General features: G+C 45.8%; 2 protein-coding genes across 4 annotated transcripts in view; one reads left to right on the forward strand and one right to left on the reverse strand.

Annotated features, from left to right (window-relative positions):
• DLEC1 (DLEC1 cilia and flagella associated protein) overlaps positions 1-8,883 on the forward strand; it is a 34,875-nt gene extending 25,992 nt beyond the window's left edge. For 2 of the 3 annotated variants that reach the window (XM_027733411.2, XM_039380675.1), the window contains 9 exons: positions 442-576; positions 1,913-2,035; positions 3,016-3,110; positions 3,201-3,285; positions 3,818-4,018; positions 4,889-5,050; positions 5,970-6,123; positions 6,717-6,837; positions 8,374-8,883. In XM_027733411.2, the coding sequence (XP_027589212.1) occupies positions 442-576; positions 1,913-2,035; positions 3,016-3,110; positions 3,201-3,285; positions 3,818-4,018; positions 4,889-5,050; positions 5,970-6,123; positions 6,717-6,837; positions 8,374-8,488 (1,191 nt within the window). In that variant the 3' untranslated portion in view covers positions 8,489-8,883. The remainder of the gene's footprint in view (positions 1-441; positions 577-1,912; positions 2,036-3,015; positions 3,111-3,200; positions 3,286-3,817; positions 4,019-4,888; positions 5,051-5,969; positions 6,124-6,716; positions 6,838-8,373) is intronic. The other variant, XM_039380674.1, reaches the window with a different exon arrangement.
• Positions 8,067-20,545, reverse strand: ACAA1 (acetyl-CoA acyltransferase 1). The gene is made up of 12 exons (XM_027733419.2): positions 20,350-20,545; positions 19,459-19,552; positions 19,145-19,202; positions 18,258-18,337; positions 17,769-17,811; positions 16,196-16,294; positions 15,318-15,398; positions 13,105-13,295; positions 12,828-13,007; positions 12,091-12,146; positions 10,860-11,005; positions 8,067-10,607 (listed from the first exon to the last, which is right to left on the reverse strand). Exons 1-12 carry the CDS (start codon positions 20,539-20,541, stop codon positions 10,532-10,534), a joined length of 1,296 nt encoding a protein of 431 aa, XP_027589220.1. The 5' UTR covers positions 20,542-20,545; the 3' UTR covers positions 8,067-10,531.
• Between the last annotated feature and the right edge of the window lie 308 nt (positions 20,546-20,853).

The following is a 20,853-nucleotide window of genomic DNA, read 5'->3' on the forward strand; positions in this document are numbered from 1 at the left end:
CAGGGAAATGGTATCCCCAGAACATAAATATTTCTCTGGTGACACCTTTACAGAAAAAATACTAAAATCACATTTGCTCCATTTCAGCTCAGAAGGCATAATTGTTTTGAACACATCTCTAACCTTTCTTGTGCACTAAGGGAACATTGTTGCCCTGGAGTGCTGGTTTGTATAATGGCTAGAGGTGTCATGGTTGGGTGCTCCTCTGCAGGACCCAAGCATGCACATTTTTGCAAGGAATCCAAGAGCAGTTTCAGGAGAGCTACTCCGTGCAAGAGAAAATTAATGTACAGGACACATGTCCAGCCTTTGTGCCAGAAACAAAGAAACTGGAACTGGCCATACTCACTGACCAGTGCAGCAGTTCCCCGTGCACATCACTCGCATTCCTCCGCTGCAGTGTAACAGTTTTAACCATTCCCCACCCATGTGTCCCTGCAGCCTCCAGGCTCTGACAGCAAAGAGAAGGAAATCAGCAGTCAGGAGCCTACAACAGAGAAAATTGTCTCTGTACTTCTGCGACCTCATGAAGGGGTTCCTGCAGACAGCCCCTACTCCATTACTCCAGGACAGATAGTAAGCTTTTACATTTTCTTTGTACTTAGATTTAGCGTATTTTCTGCAGAAGTGTGGAGACAGAGAATGAGGAGGTAGCTTTGAGTTTGGTTTGAGGTAAACTCTACTGAACAGTAAATCAGGAGGCTGGAAGGCTTTGGGGTCTTCAAGATGATTATGAGAACAGTTTTCAAAGTCAACAGGAAGTGTCCTACCTACATTGGAGCAGTGAACTGATGACTGGAGTTAAGTGTTCAGTTGCACTGGACTTTCCAAAGTTGGTCTTCTCACTTGGATTGCCTTGGTGAAATGTGAGAACCATCCAGCCTGAAGCTTTGGAAACATGTTATTTAACCAGGGTAGACTTGCTAAGGAGATGTGGCAGAGCTGGAGATCAGGCTGCTGGGAAAGGGGTGCTCCATAGACAACTCTTTTGGATAAACTGTTGTAACCCACATTGCTTCAGAAATAATTGGAATAATTGGTGCAAATACAGGCCACAGTGTCACAATCCCTTAGGAATATCATAGAGCAAAAACAGCACTGGAAAGACCTTACTGTGAGTGACAGGGTTGCCCAAAACATCAGTGTGTCAATTTTAATTTTAAATATTAGTAATTTTCTTTGCCAAAGGGTTTCAGTTACAAGCTAGAATGAGCTAAAGATTACATGAAAGAAATAATGACAGAAATGGCATCTCAGAGAAATGAATCTGCAATCAGCTCTAGGGTGATAGAGGCTGAGACAGGTCAGACAAACAAGTGCCTCCCTGTGGAGGCACCTCCTGGATGTAGCCAGCAGCAGTATCAGGATTTAACCAAAACCTGTGCAATGCATCTAAAGAAAGCAGAATCTAGTCAACCTGTAAGTCTCAGAAAATCCACTACAGCTGGCTAGTGCATTTGATTACATTCCCTGCTGTCCTATAAAATTAAAAAATAGTCAAGACTAAACTGAACTGTAAAATACTCTTAGTTCACACTTGGAACTCTACCAAAAGTGTTTCTCGTATTGTAAGTTGTGAGAGACTCACCTGAGGTAGCCATGGAGTAAAAGTGGGCAGAAATGGGTATTTTTAAAAACAAACAGTTATGTACATATGTTTGTGTACTTAGAGAGTTGGTGTGTGACTATGCTTAAACTGTTGATGCTAAAGAGTGCTTACACTGACATTTGCAGCTGAAATAATTGCCAGTTTTGCTGTCACATGTTAGCATTTTAGCATGAGCCTGAGCGTAGCCCATGCCTGGGGGATTTCATGGCTGCTTGTGCAACTCAGTTTTGGCAGCTGAGTGCTGAGGGTGCTTGTGCAATCCCAGGCAGTTCCCTGCACTAAACGCTTCCCTCCCGGCCGTAGGTGGTTCCAGGAGGTGGCAGCAGCGACGTTCACATCTCCTTCACCCCGCTTGTCCTCCCAGAGACGGCGACTGAGGTGCGGTGTGAGGGGCTGCTGCTGGGCTTCATGAGCCTGGACGACAAGGTAAACCGACTGTCACAGCAAGGCTAAAGGTGGCTGGGAAATAATTGTTTCCCTTCCTGTAATTTATGTACAGGCTGCTGTGTACCTGGCCAGTCTGTATAAACAGTCCTGTTCCTGCTACCCTGTACATCCTTCCTTAGCCAGGGTTGTTCTTCTGTTGCATTTGTCTTTTAGCTTGGAAGCATTCTGGGGTGGGAATGTCACCATCTTCTTGTGTTGTCTGGGGCCGCAGACCCCAGACAAAAGCCCAGGATTTGAAATGCTATCACAACATCAGGTTTTATTGATAACAATAGTTAACAATGGGAATGAGGCTCAGGACTGCTGAGTCCTGTTCCTGGCTCTGCATCCACCTTCCTGTGTGAATTTGGACAGCATATCTCTCCTCTGGGAAACTTCCTCTAAAACAACTGCAAGTGCAACTCACAGGCTGATGTGACATTTGAGCAGTGTTTTATGAATGGCTCAGCAATTCTCTGATAGGAATTGTTGCAAAGGTACAAGGTGAAATGAATGAATAATAATACAATATTTAATAAAAACAACCCTAATGTTCCTGATTCCTGAGGGAAGAAATGTAGAGTCACAGAATTCTAGAATGGTTTGGAAGGGACCTTAAAGGCCATTTAGTTCTAAAACCCCCTGCCATGGGCAGGGACACCTTCCATTAGACCAGGTTGGTCCACGCCCTTGAACACTTCCAGGGATGGGGCATTGACAGCTTCTCTGGGCAACCTGTGCCTGTGCCTCGCTGCCCTCAGTGAAGAACATCCTAACATCTGATCTAAACCTACCCTGCATCTGTACTACCCACAGCCCTTCAGAGTTCACCTAATGCTTGGCTCCTGCTGTTCCATCATGTCTTACAAACAAGCCAAAATAGGATTCTGCTTGGCAAACAGCCTCTTGGGCTAAAAGTAGCATTTCAAGTTTTAGTGCTATCATTTTATACATAACTTCTGTTTTCATTTTGTTGCCAGCTTGCAAGGAGGGTGCCTAACAAGGTGCATCGCGGACAGGGTTATGAAGCTCCAACATTACGAGTGGACTTGGAAGGTTTCCTGAGGCATCCTCTGTGAGTACCACCATGCTGATGCCTGGTACCCACAGGGGATGGGTCAGCCTGGAGACAGGGCTCTGACCAGCTCTGGTTCTTTACCCTCAGGTTAAAAGTAGAGATGGGTCACGACAGAGGAATGGTGTTTTATTCAGTGGCAAGTGATCTCCTTCCTGCTAAGCCTCTGTTAGGAGTAAGTATTTCCCACTCTGATGCATTCAGCTGGTTTGTACTGCTGTGAGAATTCAGAGCTGTGTGCACATGGCTTTGAAAATGCATCTTTATCACCAGCAGCCTCATTTTCTATATTGCACATAACAAGATAGGGAAGAAAAAAAAGTACTACCGGTACTTATTAGCCAGGAATAAGCAAAGCTGAGTTCAGACAATGCCTATTTTATACAACTTTCTCTTTTTTTCATAGAGAAGTTTGTAAGTAGAAGAGTAAGTTCTGATTTTCAGGACTTAGGACTGATTTTCAGGTCCAATAGCAGAATGAGTCACTCCAGTTTCTTTGACCCTTGACATTCAAAGGCTTTTAGACTTTATTACAATATTTTTATTTTGATTTTTCACTCAAGAAATGTTGAAAAACACAAGTAAAAAAATACTGGGTTGCTTTTGGGGTGAAGTCCTTCAGATCCCTGCTGGTGCTCAGTGCCCAGACCAGCACAAACCTCTCCAGGGAGTTAAAACTGACCAGTTCTGAATCATTTCTCCCCCAGGTTTTGACAGATTCGGTGATGACTCAGAGTTTGAAACTCATCAATTGCACCAAGGTTCCTCTGTACTTCAGGCTCCTTCTGTCTATGCCCTTCAGCGTGTCCAGCGCAGATCCCAAAAAGGGCACCAAAACATCCCACAGCAAGGAGGAGGAAGGAGAACACCAACCGCAACATGTACTTTATCCACAGCAAAACATGCTGGTAGGCTCAAAAATAATAATCCTCTGCCAGAATAGAGAGTTTAGTAATTGGTGTGTTAGTGTGGCCCAGATGAACCACAGAAAAACACAACCAGCATAGAAATCTCCCAACTTCAGGGGAAATAGTTGTTATATTAGCAAATGCTAATTACTGCCATTTTGCCTGCTGTATTGCAAGTAAAGATTATTTTTCTGAAGTGGCGCTGATGTGCTTTTCCCATAAATTCTGACCTGTTGCAAACTCCTGCAGAAACCCCTTTGGTTTTTGGAGCTCACCTAAATCAATAGCCATATATATGCTGGACATATTAAAAGATTTCCAAACTCCCTCATTTCCTTAAATTAGATGCAGGCAGCGTAAGGAGAGGAAAATTTGATTAGTTTTGGGTGTAGAAATTACCTTAAAGGAAACAAAGTCCTGGACTAGAGAGTTAGGTAAGGTGCAAATAATGAGTAACAGTTGCATTTTTGAAGTGTGCTTCTCATATTGCTGTTTTCATTCTGACACACATCACAGTTCTCCGTGTGTGGGAAGAAAGAGAACTTATATGTCTAAGACACCTTTGGGAATATGGTATTTGTAACCTCAGGAATTCAGAACCTTTAGCTTCCTAGAGACTGTTTCTCCCCTGTGGTTCAGAGATCAGCTGTTCACCTTTACACTCTGTCTCCATGTACTGGATTCATAGGAAATAGCTGTGTTTTTTTGCTAATTATAATGCTTTGTTCCAGTGGGAATTTGGCTGCTGGCATGACACCTTTGGGTTCCAGTGGGAAAATGTGTGCCTGGGCCTTTGTGTAATGTTTACTTTGGATTTCCTGCACACAGTGTCTTCTTATGTGGTAATCATCTGGATTTCTCTTACCATAGGTGAAAGTGTCATTCCACATAACTCTGGAGTTACTTAGGTATCAACACTTGCCAGATACCCAGCTGCTTCCTGGATCCCAAGTGCTCCAGCTGGAGAACGGAGAAAGAAAGCTGAAGTTTAATCAAAATCTGGTCATTGAGCACAGTAACCACACTGTCCAGGTGAGATCAGAGCCTGGGCCCTGGGAAAGGGCTGTTCCAGCAGCATCTCTGACTTGGATTAGGATTTATTCAGCCTTGAACTACAGGCACCTCTGAAGTAAATGGTGTAATCTGGGTAAAGTGAATGGCCATGGGGTTGCTGTGACTCTCAGGTGGACAGAGAGTTTGGGGTCCCACCCTGGTGCTGATACCCCAGTCCCCTGCACAGGGTGACGGCCTGGATGACACTGCTCAAAGGGCCACACGCCCAGTCACAGTGTGACTCTGAGACAGGGTCAGGGCTGTCCCAGGGAACAAGCCAGTGCCTGAGTCACCAGGCACTGCCTCCTGTAGCACCCAAGAGCTTCTGGAAAGGCTTCTGAGTCCATCAAACCCCCGCAGTGTGGTCACAGCCCACATGCGCTTAAAGACTGATCATCTATAACCCCCACCAAGCCTTCAGCAGGCCCAGGGCACTGCAGGCACTGCTATTTTCTTTTCATGCCAGGGATTTCTGAGGACTGACCTGTGCAAGAACAAGCACCATATCTAAGATACAGTCAATTGAATAATAATCTTGAGCAATCTGCACAAACTGAGTGACTCACAGCGGGCCACATACAGTCCTGAGGGACAGCGAGATGCTGTAATGTCTGCAGCTCTACAGAAAATCCTAAAAACAAATGAGAATGTTCACTCTGTGTTACTTCATTAAGACTACAGTGTCTGGTTTGAAAACCTGTCCCAAAACAGTAACACAAGGAACAACTTAATTCACTCAAGGCTGCAGGATGGGAATTAACCATTATGAAAGAACATAGAACAATGACTTTTGATTCAGTGTTTGGGGATAAGAATGATCCAGCTGGAGCAGGTATTATTAAAGCTCTACAAAAATGCGGTGGATTTTATTCTCCTTTCCCTTCCTTCTGTTTTGCAGCTGGTCCCAGTGACTGCTTATCTCAGTGTTCCAGTCCTGGAGCTCTCTTGCAACACAGTGGATTTCCTGACCTGCTTTGTTGCACAGACCAAGACAGAACATGTCTTCTTGTACAACAGGAGCAGCTGTAGAAGCTACTGGACTGCCTTGCTGGGTATTTTGGTTTTGCAATTGATTTCCTTGTTATATAGTTTCATATTCAGTGCTTTTATTAAGGCTGCATGCACTCAGTATAGAGGCAATATGTGATAATGTTGGGTGCAAACATATGTGGTCTGCTTCTTACGAGGGCTTTTCCTCTCCTGTCTGTCCTCTACCTTTTCTGACATCAGTGTGTCACTACTGATTTCCACAGTTGCTCCTCATTTAACCAAAAGATTGACTCTTAGCCCTCACAACTCCTGGATATGCTCTGCTCATTTATAAATCAATCCTGAGGGGCAACAAGGAGCAGCAGCTCCTTATGAGCTCAGTTTGAGCGTGTGTCTGCTGCTGTTAACAACAGATGGGCTCCAGAGGAAAGAAGATCAGGGCTTTATTATTTGAACATGGAGGCCACTGATCACAGCCCTGGATTAGAGGATGAAAACAGAGGCTGAGCACATGCACAGAAACCCTCTGACAGTGTGAGACATGATTTATTAGTTGCCCAGCAAGGAGGTGCATTGCTATGAGTGTTACATGCTGTATATACTTACATAAAAGGTCTTGTATGGCTTTGTTTGATATTTGGCCCTTTCACTGCAGAAGAACAGGAAAGGCCCAACACCCTGGAAGTATTTTCAGTCTTCCCGACTAATGGCATTTTGGAGGCACGTGAAGGGGACGCACCTACCAGAGAGATCTTGCAGATCAGCTTTACTGCAAGGTACAGTTAACAGAACTGAAGTCTTGCTGTTGACAGAGAGTTGGCGTTGTTCAGACTGGGGAGGCTACATGAGAGCTGGAAAGGTACTTTGGACAAAGGCATGGAGTGATGGGACAAGGGGGAATGGATTCAAACTGACAGAGGGCAGATTTAGATTAGGTATTAGGAAGAAATTCTTCCCTGTGAGGGTGGTGAGGCCCTGGCACAGGTTGCCAGAGAAGTTGTAGGTGCCCCACCTCTGGAAGTGTTCAAGGCCAAGTTGGATGGGGATTGGTGTAACCTGGGATAGTGGAAGGTGTCCCTGCCCATGGCAGCAGGGTTGGACCGAGATGAACTTTGAGGTCCCTCCCAAACCAAACCATTCTATAAATCTTGGCTGACTTTAATTTCTTTGCTCTAATTAGGGAGATTTAACTCCTGTAAGAAAATTCAGCTTTCATTACAAATTATCTTCTTGGAAGTTATCACATGGTGGCAGGAAGTTTAAGACAAGTCTATCCTAGTGATTTCAATGAGGTCTGAACACTGCTGACAGGGAAGTTTCAGGAAGCAAACTGTAGGTGACTTGAGTTATTGTCATAACTTCCATCTCTCTGGAACATGATCCAGTGATTTCCATCTCTGGAGCTACTGTTCTGTCAATGGAATGAAGCCTTGAGCAGCTGCTCTAAGCTGTCCCTGCTCAGAGCAGCATGGTGGACCAGAGGCCTCTCCAGGCTCCTGAGTGCCTAGATTTTTCTGGAATGCTTCTGAATGTGCCTGAAGCACTTCATTTTGTCTGACAAATACACTAATCAGCATGTCTGGAAATGCCTGGAAGTACCAGAAAGCAAAGATGTCACTGTGTAGCAGCCAGCTCATCTGTGCAGCTCCAGATGAAGAATTCCCAACACAGCAGAGCACAGGACCAACATGGCATTAGGAAATAATTATATGCAAGGTGTGAGGTGATTTTAATAATTCACCTCCCCAAATCAGTGGTTTTCCTGCAGGGGAATTGTTTTATGAGAAGGAAGAAACAACAGCTGTCTGGCAGAACAGGCGTTTGCCTCAGGCCTTTACAGAACCGTCACTTGGACGCAGAGAAGTCCTTCAGAGGAACAGTGTCAGGAATGTTGAGTGGCATTAGCCTTTGGCAAATTATGCTGTGAGACTTAGGGGAGCGACAGAAACTTTTCTGCTTCAAACTTTGCCTGTCACAGGGAGGAGTTTTCACATCAAGGCAGTGCAGGTGTTTGCTCTCAGCAGAGCATTGTTTCATTTATTTAAATACAATTTTACAAGTAGGAAGATACTCTTCTTAAAAACATGAGGTTAATAATCAAATGTCTTCAGGCACAGACTCAACCATTCTTTTCCAACACCCTGTATGTACCTGTGGGGCACAGCCCTGGGAAGTAAGACTGTCACCTGGACTTGACACTAATGTTAAGGACCTGTGATTGTGAGCACTCTTAGGACACCATTCTCCCCTTTTTCCTCCACACAGAACTGCACGTTGCTGTAGCTGAACTGTCTTTTTGCTGTGTGCTTTAGGAGCAACATTGACTATGAAGCTCTTGTGACCATTGCTGGAGTGCTGGGAGAGAAGCCTTGCAAGCTGCACATCAGAGGACGAGGAATGCACAAGAGGAATGATGACGACCTTTAAACAGGACAGTGTGGAACAAATGTCAAGGTAACAGGCTGAATGCAGCTGAGCCTGTATTTTCATCTACTTTTGTTCTTTTAATAGGGACTGGAATTTTAGCAGAATGAAAATTTAAGTTAGGAAGAAAAAAATTCTCTGGTACCTTAACCAGTCATAAATTCATCCTATGCTGTTGCTTTTATTGCTGTGATAAGCTTAGCATTAACCACAGAACAAGGTTTTAAGTTGCAAAGCAGCTGTTTAAGTCCAGTCAAAGCCCTTTGCATGGCCCAGCACACCTCAAATTACAGCTAAAGACTGTTCCTACCTTAAAGTAGCTTTTGCTTTGCCTCGTTTATTTGTTTGACATTAAAATGGACATTGGCACATAATAAAAGCAAGAATTGGTGAATAGGCCAGCACTCCCCAGGTTCTTTTCTCGATGCCTTACATGAAAAGGAGACGAGCCAGCTTTCCCTGGACTCCTTGGAAAATTACCAACCTGCCTGTTTCATCATGCTTGGGTCTTGAGAACATCCCCTACAGCAACAGAGGGAGGAACCCTTATTCCTCTTCATTCTTTCCCCCCACATGGTTCCCATTTACTCACTTCTTTTTAAATGTTTTTAGTATTATTTTAGCTAAAGGTCACTGAAATTCCCACTTCTGAGCCTGTTAAAGTTTTCCACTCCCCTCACATAAAAGGTTTTTGTCAAAGGCAGTGTGTGTGGGAAGGGGCAGGGATCCACACAGGAGAAGAACAGAAAATGCACTACAGCTCATACAGAGCAACTCAGGTTATACACAGGAACCTCAGTGTGAAAAGACTCTTGAGGATGCTAACGCCTCTTTAACCCCTCTAAATAATTCCATCTTTTGGCTCTAAAATACAGCCTGATTGCTGAGTGAGAGAGGCTACAGCATGGGAATGTGAGATATCAAACAGCTCTAACTCATCATGACCTTCAACTAACAACCATCATAAAAAGGAAACAAATGTATTGCAAGAACCCAATTGTATTATTAAGTGCAAAAACAAGAGTCAGGACAAAGAACTTCTGTTTGTTACAAACTTAAACATTTCTAACACATCAAAGTCAATGAGTACATTTCTTTTTCAAGCCATTAACTCTGAGCTTCAGTGATCTTCCTGTTCAGATCAGAGAGAACAGATAAGGGATGACAGAAGACACAAGATCTAACACACATTTGTGTTAGTACTGAAGGACTGAGCTGTCACTGATGTTCATGTGGTGCTTGCAGTAAGTATAATGCTGAACTTTGCTTTATGTTAGGTAAGTAAATAAGATTAAGCACAAGCTTATCCATAGAGTCACGCAAACAGATAATTAGACGTGTTGTAAAAGATGGAATGGCCACTTCCAAATTCCTGGCTTCTAGCAATCCAACAGAACCTTTCTATTCAGGCACTTCCTTGGAGATTACATTCCAGTCCTTCCACTTTCCCCCACTGGAGGCTTCAGAGCAACTCCAACAGCAGCAAGCTACAGCACATCCTCCACTGTAGGGACAATGTCAGACACACACAACTTATGACTTGCATACGACAGACACAGTTGTAAAGGAAATCTGAAGTCTTTGCTTCAAAACAAGCTGTTTTAAACTTCTTGAAAAATGGTTAAATCTTAAAAAAAAAACAAAACACCCACCTGGAAAAGCCTTTTCATGTGCACTGATGTTTTCATTTTGAGTGACCCTTTAAGACAATTTGCCATACAAAAATACTGTCCTGTGAACTACTTCTCTTTGATAATATTCACAGAATAAAGAGATCAATTAATTTAAAAATATTAATTCATAATCAGCAGACCAGGGCCTGTAGTTGAACTTCAGCTGAGCTAATTTCTCATATCTGGAAGCCACGGGCTAGTTTTGCATGTCCCTACTTGCTTAGCAGAGCTGTTCCATTAATTCTACTAGATTTACAAATTTTAGGCAGAAATTGTGAAGTAATGAATCTCACTTGATTTCACAGTGCAAATCATTTGCTATCACTAGGGAAGGCAGAGAATGAGCTGTTGTGTTGTTCTCTCAGTACTGGAGTTACTTCCCCGGGTACTCGAACACAGCTGCAGCACCCATGCCAGTTCCAATGCACATGGACACAACTCCATAGGCTCTGAAACAACAGATGGAATTAGGAAAAAGACAAGCTCAGGTTTACATCATCTGGGAGAAAAATACAAATTAAAAATACAATAAATATGAGCTGCCCACTGCTCTCCTTTGCCAACAAGAGAAACATGGGGAATTCACATTCCAAGCCATCCAAGGGATGGAAAAAGGTGACCCCAAAACTGTGGTGACTCCTGAGCCTGTGTTAGTTACACACACGTAGGTGTTTAGGCCAGCACTGATCCTCAGCACTCACCTCTTCCCTCTGCGCTTCAGCTCGTTGAGCAAAGTGACGACCTGGCGAGCACCAGTACAGCCCAGGGGGTGCCCCAGTGCTATCGCTCCTCCCAGGGGGTTCACCTTCTCCATGGGAATGCCCAGCTTTTCAACACAGTACACAGCCTGGAAAGACACAGGGAATGGTTTCATGCTGATGCTCTCGTCCCCATTTGTTCTCGGCTCTTCTCCTCCAACTTGGAGGCCTGACTCCAGCTAGACCACCTTTCCCAGGGGAAAGGAGTGGAACTGGTTACAAGAGAAGTGAGATAAAACTATCCACTTCATCTCAAACTGAGCCCACACACATGCTGACAGACATGTCACAGATTTGTAGAGAATCACAGAATCAGACGGGTTGGAAAAGACCTTTGAGATCATCAAGTCCAACTCTTGATCCAACACTGCCATGGTTATGAGACCATGGCACTGAGTGCCACATCCAGTCTCATCTTAAAAACCTCCAGGGATGGTGAATCCACCCTCCCTGGGCAGCCCATTCCAATGTCTAATCACTCTCCCTGTAAAAACTTTCTTCCTAATATCCAACCTAAACCTCCCTTTGGCAGAGCTTATGATCGTGTCCTCTTGTCTTACTGCTGGTTCCTGGGAGAAGAGACCAACCCCCACCTGGCTACAACCTCCTGTCAGGGAGTTGTAGAGAGTGATGAGGTCTCCCCTGAGCCTCCTCTTCTCCAGGCTGAACAACCCCAGCTCCCTCAGCCTCTCCTCACAGCACTTGTGCTCCAGTCCCTTCACCAGCCTCGTTGCTCTTTTCTGGACCTGCCCCAGCCCCTCAATGTCCTTCCTGAGCTGAGGGGGCCAGAATTGGACACAGCACTCGAGGTGAGGCCTCACCAGTGCTGAGTACAGGGGAAGAATCACTTCCCTGGTCCTGCTGCCACACTGTTCCTGATAAGACACAGTAGTGAAGTTTCCTGCCTCCAAACACCACCTGACAACAAATTACAGCCCTGGTGAAACAGATTTTGCAAGGGTGCAATAGCAAAGATCACATTCTTATTCAGTGGACTTTTTTTCCTAATATTAAGCTGCATAAGCTTGTTTTTATCTGAAGGAAAAGGAAAATAGTTTGCACATGTTAATAACATTCAGCTAAAGAGGTAATATGTGGAACAAGTTCAAATCTTAACCTGAAAATACACTCCGTTGCCAAGCAATGCAGCAACTCAAACAGGATGATCACTCACCTGGCTTGCAAAGGCTTCATTAATTTCATATATATCAATGTCATTCAGAGTCAGACCTATGGGCCAGAAAAGTAAGGAGTTAAAAAGAGATGTTTTTGCCTCATATCAAAGAGAATAATTCACTCACAGCACCAGTTCATGAATTCCAGTTCTTATCCACTAATGACAAAAGAAGGACCTTGGCTCCACGTGGGGTATCTACACTTGTACATGTGTTTACATGCAGCAGTGTCTAAAGACTGCAAAACATCACAGTTCATAGCATTGTGCCAATGAGTCTGCCAAATTTCCTTAGATTAATTGTAATTTCTCTGCAGGGGGATTAAGGATTGAAGGGTGTTTTGAAAGTGAAAGATAAAGCTACAGGTGGGCATGTGACCATAGCCATGGCAGGCAGGCACAACAGTAATCATCAGCTATAGAAGCTGATTAACCTAATGAATGATGCCAAAGCCATAACGTAAAAAACCCTCAAAAACCAAACACAAACTCCACACCCCCCAATGCTGGTCATGTTAAGAAGTGAACACACTGCGAGTGATTTAGTGTTAACTGTTGTGGAAACTGAACAGTGTTGCAACAGTCAGAGGCAGGACCTCTTTTAAGGTGTGGAATTTAATTTCACTGCTCCTGTGGCCAACAGCTGCTCATGCTTGAATAATGTAATCTTAAATCTCCGCACAGGGAGTCTGATTTCCCTTTTGCCAAACACTGTGTGAATGACAGGGGGTTCTTACCTGCCTTTTCCACAGCAACAGGGATGGCATAAGCCGGCCCAATGCCCATCACATCAGGTGGGACCCCCACCACAGCAAAGGACCGGAGCACCCCCAGGACTGGGAGTCCCAGCTGAGCTGCCTTCGAGCGTTTTGCCAGGAGAACAGCAGCTGCTCCATCGCTGACCTGGCTGGCATTACCTGTTGGAAAAGACCTGTTAACACCTTTTTTGCCTAAGCATGTTCTAGAAAGGCAGGTAAACCAGAGAAACACCACAGATTTAGCAGCTGAGCTGACCTGCTGTAGTGCTTCCGTCCTCTTTGAAGGCAGGTTTCAGCTTGGCCAAGCCTTCCAGGGTCGTGGAGGGCCTAATCCCTTCATCTTGGTTCACTGTGATTGTTTTTTGGTTGCCCTGATTATCCGTAACAGTGGTCTTCACTGGAACAATCTCAGTTTTAAACAGTCCCATCTGCTGAGCTTTTGCTGCTCTGGTAAAGAAGAGTGTGAAATGTTAAGATATTTTGGAGGAGAACTGAAATGAAGGAAAACAGTTAGAGAGTGAACTAAGGTGAGACTTGGTACATCCTTGCTGAGTGGCCGTCAAAACAACAGGCAAATTCTTCTTTCCATTCATGGGAAGACAAACTCTTCACCTATACATCAACATTATGGGCACTGTCCCCAGACCTGGGTCACAGGATCACACATTTCTGAGCAAGATCCCTGTTCTGTTCCCATCAACACCTCTGTGACTGACTGACCACCACCAGCTCCCAACATGAAGCTGTACTTGTCCAGAGGTACAGTCACATCACAAGTGTATGAAAAGAAATGAATCCTGATGTTCAAACATCAATTCTTACTTTTGAGGGTTTAAACAGAGCACATGGGCTAAGCCTCCACATAATGCCAATGACTTATGACAAGTTAAGGAATGGCTGAGTTACACTTGTTCCTGGTTTTGTCCTACTAAAGACAAGTTAAGCTTTAGACCACAGACTTTAATCTTCTATCATTTAACTGTAGCCTTTTAACTCCAAACAAGGCAATGCGCATTGCATAGTTCAGCATGACTTTGTAGAATGGAATCACTTATTCCAGCCCATGGGCAGAGACATCTTCCACCATCCCAGGTTGCTCCAAGCCCCCTCCACCCTGGCCTTGAACACTTCCAGGGATGGGGCATCCACAGCTGCTCTGGGCAAGACCTTTAGCAGTAAGGGTGCATTGAGGACAGAACCTGGTCCCTGAGACATCAGAATCAGCAGTAGGGAACAGCTGCCATGACCAGATGGATATAAGTAGGCAGAATACAATTAACTAAACTAGAATTAGCTCAGGCCACACAGATTTTATCTTTCCTATCAACAAGGTATTTTAAAAGCCTCCAAAGTGGAGCTGATTTACAGGATTTACCTTTCAGAGGTAAATCCTTTAAAGGGAATACAAATTGCAGACCAAAAGCTTGTTTTACCCCCTCAGCACTTTACACTTTTACTAATAAAGTTTTCAATGCTCTCAGGTAAGTGAGTTAGAGCAAAGTGCTGAAGGACAGTTCAGTAACTCCACAGACATCCTGAGACCAAGGCCAGAAAGTCGCCCCCTGCCTCACGTGAGCGTGAGGATCACATTCACATACCCTTTTGGTTATCAGTCCCACGTCAGTGAGAAAGGCTGGCATGCCAAGTTCCCTGAGCAGCAGGGCCAGAATTTAAAGGTTAACTGCCCTGTGCAGTGGCTTCCTGTGTTAGATAAATAATTGGACCGGGGCAATGCTTAAACAGAGCTCTGAGAGCGAGTTTAACTCTTTAATGGCAGCAGCTTTACCACATCACCTGCCACTGCTCTGCCAGTACAGCCCCACAGATCCCAGGGTCAGTTGACTTTGGCAGTGATTTAATCCAAGAGGAAGGTTATCAGAGGTAGGATTGGACTCAGAGCCAAACACCTGCAGCAAGGACAAGCCACTCTTCTCACAAGCTCAGCAGTTCCCTACAAACAGCTGTGCTCAACTATTCCCTCTTGGGAAAGGTTCCCTCTGCTGCTGCTCCCACATTCAGGTTCCAGTGATCCTGAGCCAACGCCACTGTGAAAATACCACACCACTGACTCGTTCCAGAAACCTCACCGAGGTTGTATCATAGAAACATGGAATGGTTTGGATCGGAAGGAACCTTAGAAATCATCCAGTTCCAACCCCTCAGCCATAGGCATGTGCTGAAAAACACAGGGGCACTCACTGCCCAGGGTTCATGTGCCTGGTGATACTTGTGCAGGGTCAGTCACACCATCCCCAGGACAGCTCTGGGTTCAGTTTTCCTCATCACACACAACCCTGGACACGCACTGATCTTGGGTCAGACAATCTCAAGCTTCCTTACTCACTATTAAGGATTGGAAGGCAACAAGAAGGCTGCACTTGATCTCTCTTGGGAAATAGCGGTTTGTTTTCTAGCTGTATTTATCCCTTAACTAAAAGGTTAAAAAACCCCAACAAAAACTGCATTTACTTCTGCTGGGAAGCCAAGGCAAAGGCATCTTGCTTCTTCCGGGAAACCCCGAACTTCTCCGCCACATTTTCTGAGGTTATTCTGGGGAAAACAACATCGCAGAGTTAATACAAGGACACATCTAATGGAGGTGCAGTTGGCTTCTACTGAGACAACACAAGGTACAAGGACTGGCTTTAGTGTCAAAGCCAACTGCTGCCTTCTCAACCAAGAACTGCTGGCAGAAACAAATCCTGAATCAAATCTAGGACCAAAACAAGGTTCAAATCCATTCTTCTTGCTCATCAAGCCATTGAGCTTAAGACAAGGAAATCTTTCCTCAGAGTTGCAGATCTTCATAGAATGGCCGGGGTTGGAAGGGACCTTAAAGATCATTTAGTTCCAACCCCCTCCCATGGGCAGGGACACCTTCCACGAGACCAGGTTGCTCAGAGCCCCGTCCAACCTGGCCTTGAACACTTCCAGGGATGGGGCAGCCACAGCTTCTCTGGGCAACCTGTTCCAGTGCCTCAGAATAAAAAATTTTTTTCTAGTATGTAATCTCACCTTGCTCTCTTTTCAGGTAGAAGCTAATACCCCTTATCCTATCACTCTATTCTCCTGTAACAGTCCCTCTCCATCTTCCTTGGACGCTCCCTTCAGGCACTGGAAGGCCACAATTAGGTCACCCTGAGGCCTTCTCTTCCCCAGGCTGAACAATCCCAATTCTCTCAGCCTTTCTTCCCCCATTTCACATCATTAATTTTCCACCACTGCCAAGGAGTATGCTGATAAACACAGCTCCAAGCTCCCTGAATTCAGATGGATTTGAAACTACAGCCACTGAGGAGACAGAGCATCTAGGAAACCCTTAAACTGTGGGAAGGGGAAACACTTACCCCATAGGAATAAGGCAGTCTCGAGCTTTGCTGTTGTCCATCATGCTGGAACTGATATCACCAGGATTATTTGCACTTCTGAGGGACATTGTTTCCACACTAAACACAGGAAAAATTTGAATTGCTTCATTAAGACTGATCAAAACTGAGTATCCTGACAACAGGCTTTCCTATTATCCCACAGAAACACAGACTGCTAATTAAGAACTGGCTGAGGCAGAAGCTCTTTAATCATCAATGTACGAATTATCATGAAATGAAAACAGATTGCAAGGTTCAATTGGTCCTTGTTTCACTGGAACAGGATACCAATGTCAACAGTTAATTTCTCGTGTTTCCACAGCTAGGAAGGAATTGCTAATGATTCTGGCACTTTTATCCTCAAACATAATGAGAAACCCAAGGTTCAAGGGCTGGATTTTCCAGTGAGATTGTCAACAGCCATAAACATGCCACTTAAGAGCTTAAGAACAGGTTGGCAGTGGAATAAGAGAAGTATTAAGCAAACCATGACAAAGAGCTTTCAGTGAGTTGCATCATTTATATTTTGCAATACAAAGAATTTAAGACACGGATCCCAGAGGCTGCAATCTTTGACCTACAAATGAATTAACACACTGAAGTACTCAAATTTACTGCAGAAATACACTGCCATCACTTAAGACTGGTGAGCTTTTGCAAAGTCAGTCCAGATTATGAAGCCTACGATGGGAAAAGGGTTTGAATTATACTCTGCACCACACAAATACACTCATCAAGAATAAATAACACATACACTCTTCCTGGAAAATGAAAAACAAGGAGAAAATAAGGTCTTCCCCCCAAGCAGCTTACAGTAAGTGCTATGAGCAATTTAAACCAGCTCTAAGGACACTGCATTACTTGACTTCAGCTTCAATTTCTTGAAACAATTGTTTCAAAGTGAAGCTATGAAAAGCATCATGTGTTCAAGCACAGGCACTGCCCATGAACACCGGGTACTCTGCCCACAGCAGAGGAGCACACGTGTCCTGCTGAGCTCTTTATTTTGCAGCAACCTAAGAAGGGAAGAGTGTTCTCAATCTTGCTCAATGTGTATGTGCAGGTGCAGGTGCTGAGAATTTGTAAATATAAACCTTTTCCTAAGGACTGATGGATAACTGTGTGCAGTAATAATTCAAAAAAGACTTAAAATCACCAAGGTAAAGAAAAAGAGAAACTCAGTATTTTACCCTCAGGATTACTGAACACTTTTTCACTTGTTCTTCTAAAGTGAATGTGTATGTGGTCACTAGTATTTCTCCAAAACCAACCTAACATTTACATAATCCTCTAAAAAATAAACACTTCTTATGATTTTAGGACTGAAACAGAGAACAGCCTTTTCATCCACCACAGAACAGCTCCTATAAATCTGCAGAGCACTTATTAGCACGGGTAGGACATTAATTTCTTTTCCAAGACAGCTGCTGGTCTTCCAAGACGATAGTTAGTTGGAGATTAGTTAAAAAGCTAATTTTGGGCAGGCTATTGCAGAGGGACAGAGTGTTATCTTCGGGAAGCCTAAGCAAGTACCGTGAAAAGACTTCCTTACCCACAGGCCAAGCCAATGTCATACGATCCATTTCGGATGCCACCTGTAACAGCAGTGCACAAACATTCTTACTGTCATCAGGAGCAAAAGCATTTCCATCCCAGCTCTGGTTTCCAAACCCCTGAGGCATCTGGCAAAGCCAAATGGGCATTCCCTCATCCTCCTGCCTGCCAGAGCAAGAGCCAGGCCAAGGAGCTGATGGGGCTGAGGACTGACCATGACCTGACATGGGGCCAGAGAGGACTGGAGGGACCCTTCTGGAAGCTCTGATATGGAGGTGACAGTAGAACTTATACCCAGAAAACCAAGTTACTTCTCTAGGGATAAACTCAGCCAGTCAAGGTTATAAAAGTATTCAACTAACACCCCACTGAAAATTCCCAGCTGCGCAAGACATTGTCACTGTTCTCACTGCTCAGAGAGACTGGAGGAATGAGCACTTGGGGTGGGGCAGGCATGGACTCCGATCCCAGTGCCCACAACACCTACCAGCTATATTGATAATGGCCTGTAGACCTGAGGAGCACTGCCGGTTCACACTGGAGCACGGAACTGTCTCTGGAATACCACTGGAAAACAAGACAGCATTGGCAAAGACTCAGTGATGAAAACCACCAACAACCCAAAGCTCTAAAGGGAGCATTAAACCACCTGATTAAACTTTAACCCTCAAGTTTCCAAACCAACCCCTTTATACATTTGTTGACCTATTTGGTCCTGCACCAAGGGAAAGCAAAGTTCAAAGATAACTTCCACACTTGATTGGCAAGTGGCTCTGAGTGCTGTTTCCCCATGAGTCTGTCTTCAGAAGGTCCTCTTTGAGCAGAACTCTCTCCTGGGCCTAGATCTCAAGCTCTGATCTGGGCCAGAAACCCTGAAAAGTTTTGCAATATTCCTAATTATTGGTGGGCTGTTCCAGCACCTGTCCAAAGTGGTGGTAATGCACTGACTGACAGAAGCAAACAACAGCAACAGACAGTGACTGAAATATTTGGAATCTGGGATCCAGCTCAGTATTAGCCATTGACCACCAACACTGGACAATGACAGAAAGATCTGAGCCCACTCCATGGTTTTGGGATCAGGCACAGCAGAGAGAAGCACAGCCTCCCAGTCTGGAGAAGCAGCAGGTGCAGCCCACAAAACAAGATCTCCCATTCAGAGGCAGCACAAACAGATTAAACAGCCTCACCTCTGCCTCCCCATCCCTTTGCCATCAGTGTTCTCCAAACACTCGACCGAAGTCTAGTTTCTAGGCAAAAGGTGGACTGGTGTAATTCCTGGGAGTGCATGAGCCCCACCACAACCTCCAATCCCTGCTCTGCAGCCAAGGCTTGGGGAGCAGAGGGAGAACCTCAGCCTGGTTGGGAGTTTACCTCAGAAACTGTGCAACTCTTGCAATCAAGGCACCAGCTCCAGGCTGCAGCACGTTCCCTGAGTGCAAAGATACAATTCCAGTCAATGGGTTACATTCCCCTTGCAGGCATCAAAGGGATGTTCCCATCACCCCAGCTCAGCACCACTCAGCACCCAGATCCCCCTACCACGGACAGGACAGGCGTGAAATAGGAACACTGCCTTCCTAAACCCAACGCTGCACACTAACCCCTCCCAACCCCATGAGTATCCCACGGGACACCAGGAGCAGCGTGTCCCACAGAGCCACCCGGACCAGGAGGTTCTCACTCACCCACACAGATGTCTCCCAGGGCCTCAGGACGGAGGTTGACATCCTGGAGGACAGCTGTCATCACAGCAGCCAGCAGCTCGTCGGGTGTCGTGTCCTGAGAGCACAGGGGATCAGTGCCACCAGCAAACACCAGTCACAGCCCTGCCACCAGTTCACCCCCAGACCACTCCAGAGGGCTAAGGCAGCTTTACTCTTCTTCTCAGCTTACACTGGTTGTTGTTTTCCTGCTGCAACAGAGTTACTCTGTCTTCACCCCAAGTGTCTTTCAAGCAATTGAACACACACACTGCTTTCTCACCTGACCTCCGTTTTTATAGGAACACACTGTATTGGGCCTTCAAAATCAAACAATTACAGTGAGTTATGTGACAAGATTCAGCAAACTGAGCCCCTTGACTAATTTTGTGAAAGGATTTATTTTGTGGCCCCTCAGCTGGTGGGAAGCACCGCCGCCATGACGAGACCCGTTCTGAAGGATGACAAGGCGCATCCTTCAGGGCCATCCTGGCACTACGTTCTCGCTGAGGGCTCTGTGGCGGCGGGTTCCAGAAGGGTGGCAGGTCCGAGGAGGTGAAGGCCACGCTGCTTTTCCAAGGGGATGCTCCGCGTGCCAGGGCAGGTGACAGCGGAGACTGTGGCTGGTCCCAGGAGACCCCTCGGGACGCTGCCCCGCTCTTCTGGGGGACGCCACCGGCCCTGCCACACCTGGACCACCCACCCCGAGCATTTAAACCATCGCAAAACGTTCTTTTTTTTACACTTTTTCAGAGTAGAGCAGCTCCTGGGCGGCAGCTGGGCGTCCAGCACCCAGGTACGCGAGGAAGGGGATCCCAGCACCTGTGAGGGGCAGGCGGGGGGGTGGCAGGCGGGGCAGGACCCTCCCATCCGTACCTTGAAGCCGCCGCGCTTGGCGCGGCCGATGGCGGTCCTGCGGCCGTGCACCACCACCACGTCGTCGGGGCTGGCGGCCCGCGGGGGGCCCCCGGCACAGGGCACAGCCCTCGGGGCGGCCGCGGGGCCCGGGGCGGCCCCCGAGAGGTGCCCCAGCACCAGCTGCGCCCGCCGCGCTGCCGCCGCCGCCATCTTGTCACTGACGGCGGGCATTTGCATGGCACCGCCCCCTCATTTACATACCGCCCTCTCTATTGTTATTGCCCTCCTCATTTGCATGCGGCGCCCCTCATTTACATACTGGGGCGGTGTTAGTCACTGTCCCTCCTCATTTGCATGGCCCCGCCCCCCGGTGTAACCCACGCTCCGCCCCAGAACGGCCAAGCCGAGCCCAGCGAACCCACAAGGCTGAGCTTAAATTTAAATAGGTGTTGGGGTAAATAGGGAAATTTGAAGTAAAGGAATCGGGTTGATAAAGAAAAAATAAACAAAATAATAAAAATT

The sequence above is a fragment of the Pipra filicauda genome, unplaced genomic scaffold (assembly GCF_003945595.2).
Source record: "Pipra filicauda isolate LSUMZ 115617 unplaced genomic scaffold, ASM394559v2 scaffold1_size10287979_pilon, whole genome shotgun sequence".
Lineage (NCBI taxonomy): Eukaryota > Metazoa > Chordata > Aves > Passeriformes > Pipridae > Pipra > Pipra filicauda.

Bases quoted from the DNA above. Each gene is read 5' to 3' on its own strand.
- ACAA1 (XM_027733419.2), bottom strand. From the start codon at position 20,541: ATGGCGGCGGCGGCAGCGCGGCGGGCGCAGCTGGTGCTGGGGCACCTC. The intron at 19,553-20,349 runs GTACGGATGGGA...CTGTGCTCTCAG, and splicing joins CCAAGCGCGGCGGCTTCAAG to GACACGACACCCGACGAGCT. The intron at 12,147-12,827 runs GTAAGAACCCCC...TCTGGCCCATAG, and splicing joins TGTTGCTGTGGAAAAGGCAG to GTCTGACTCTGAATGACATT.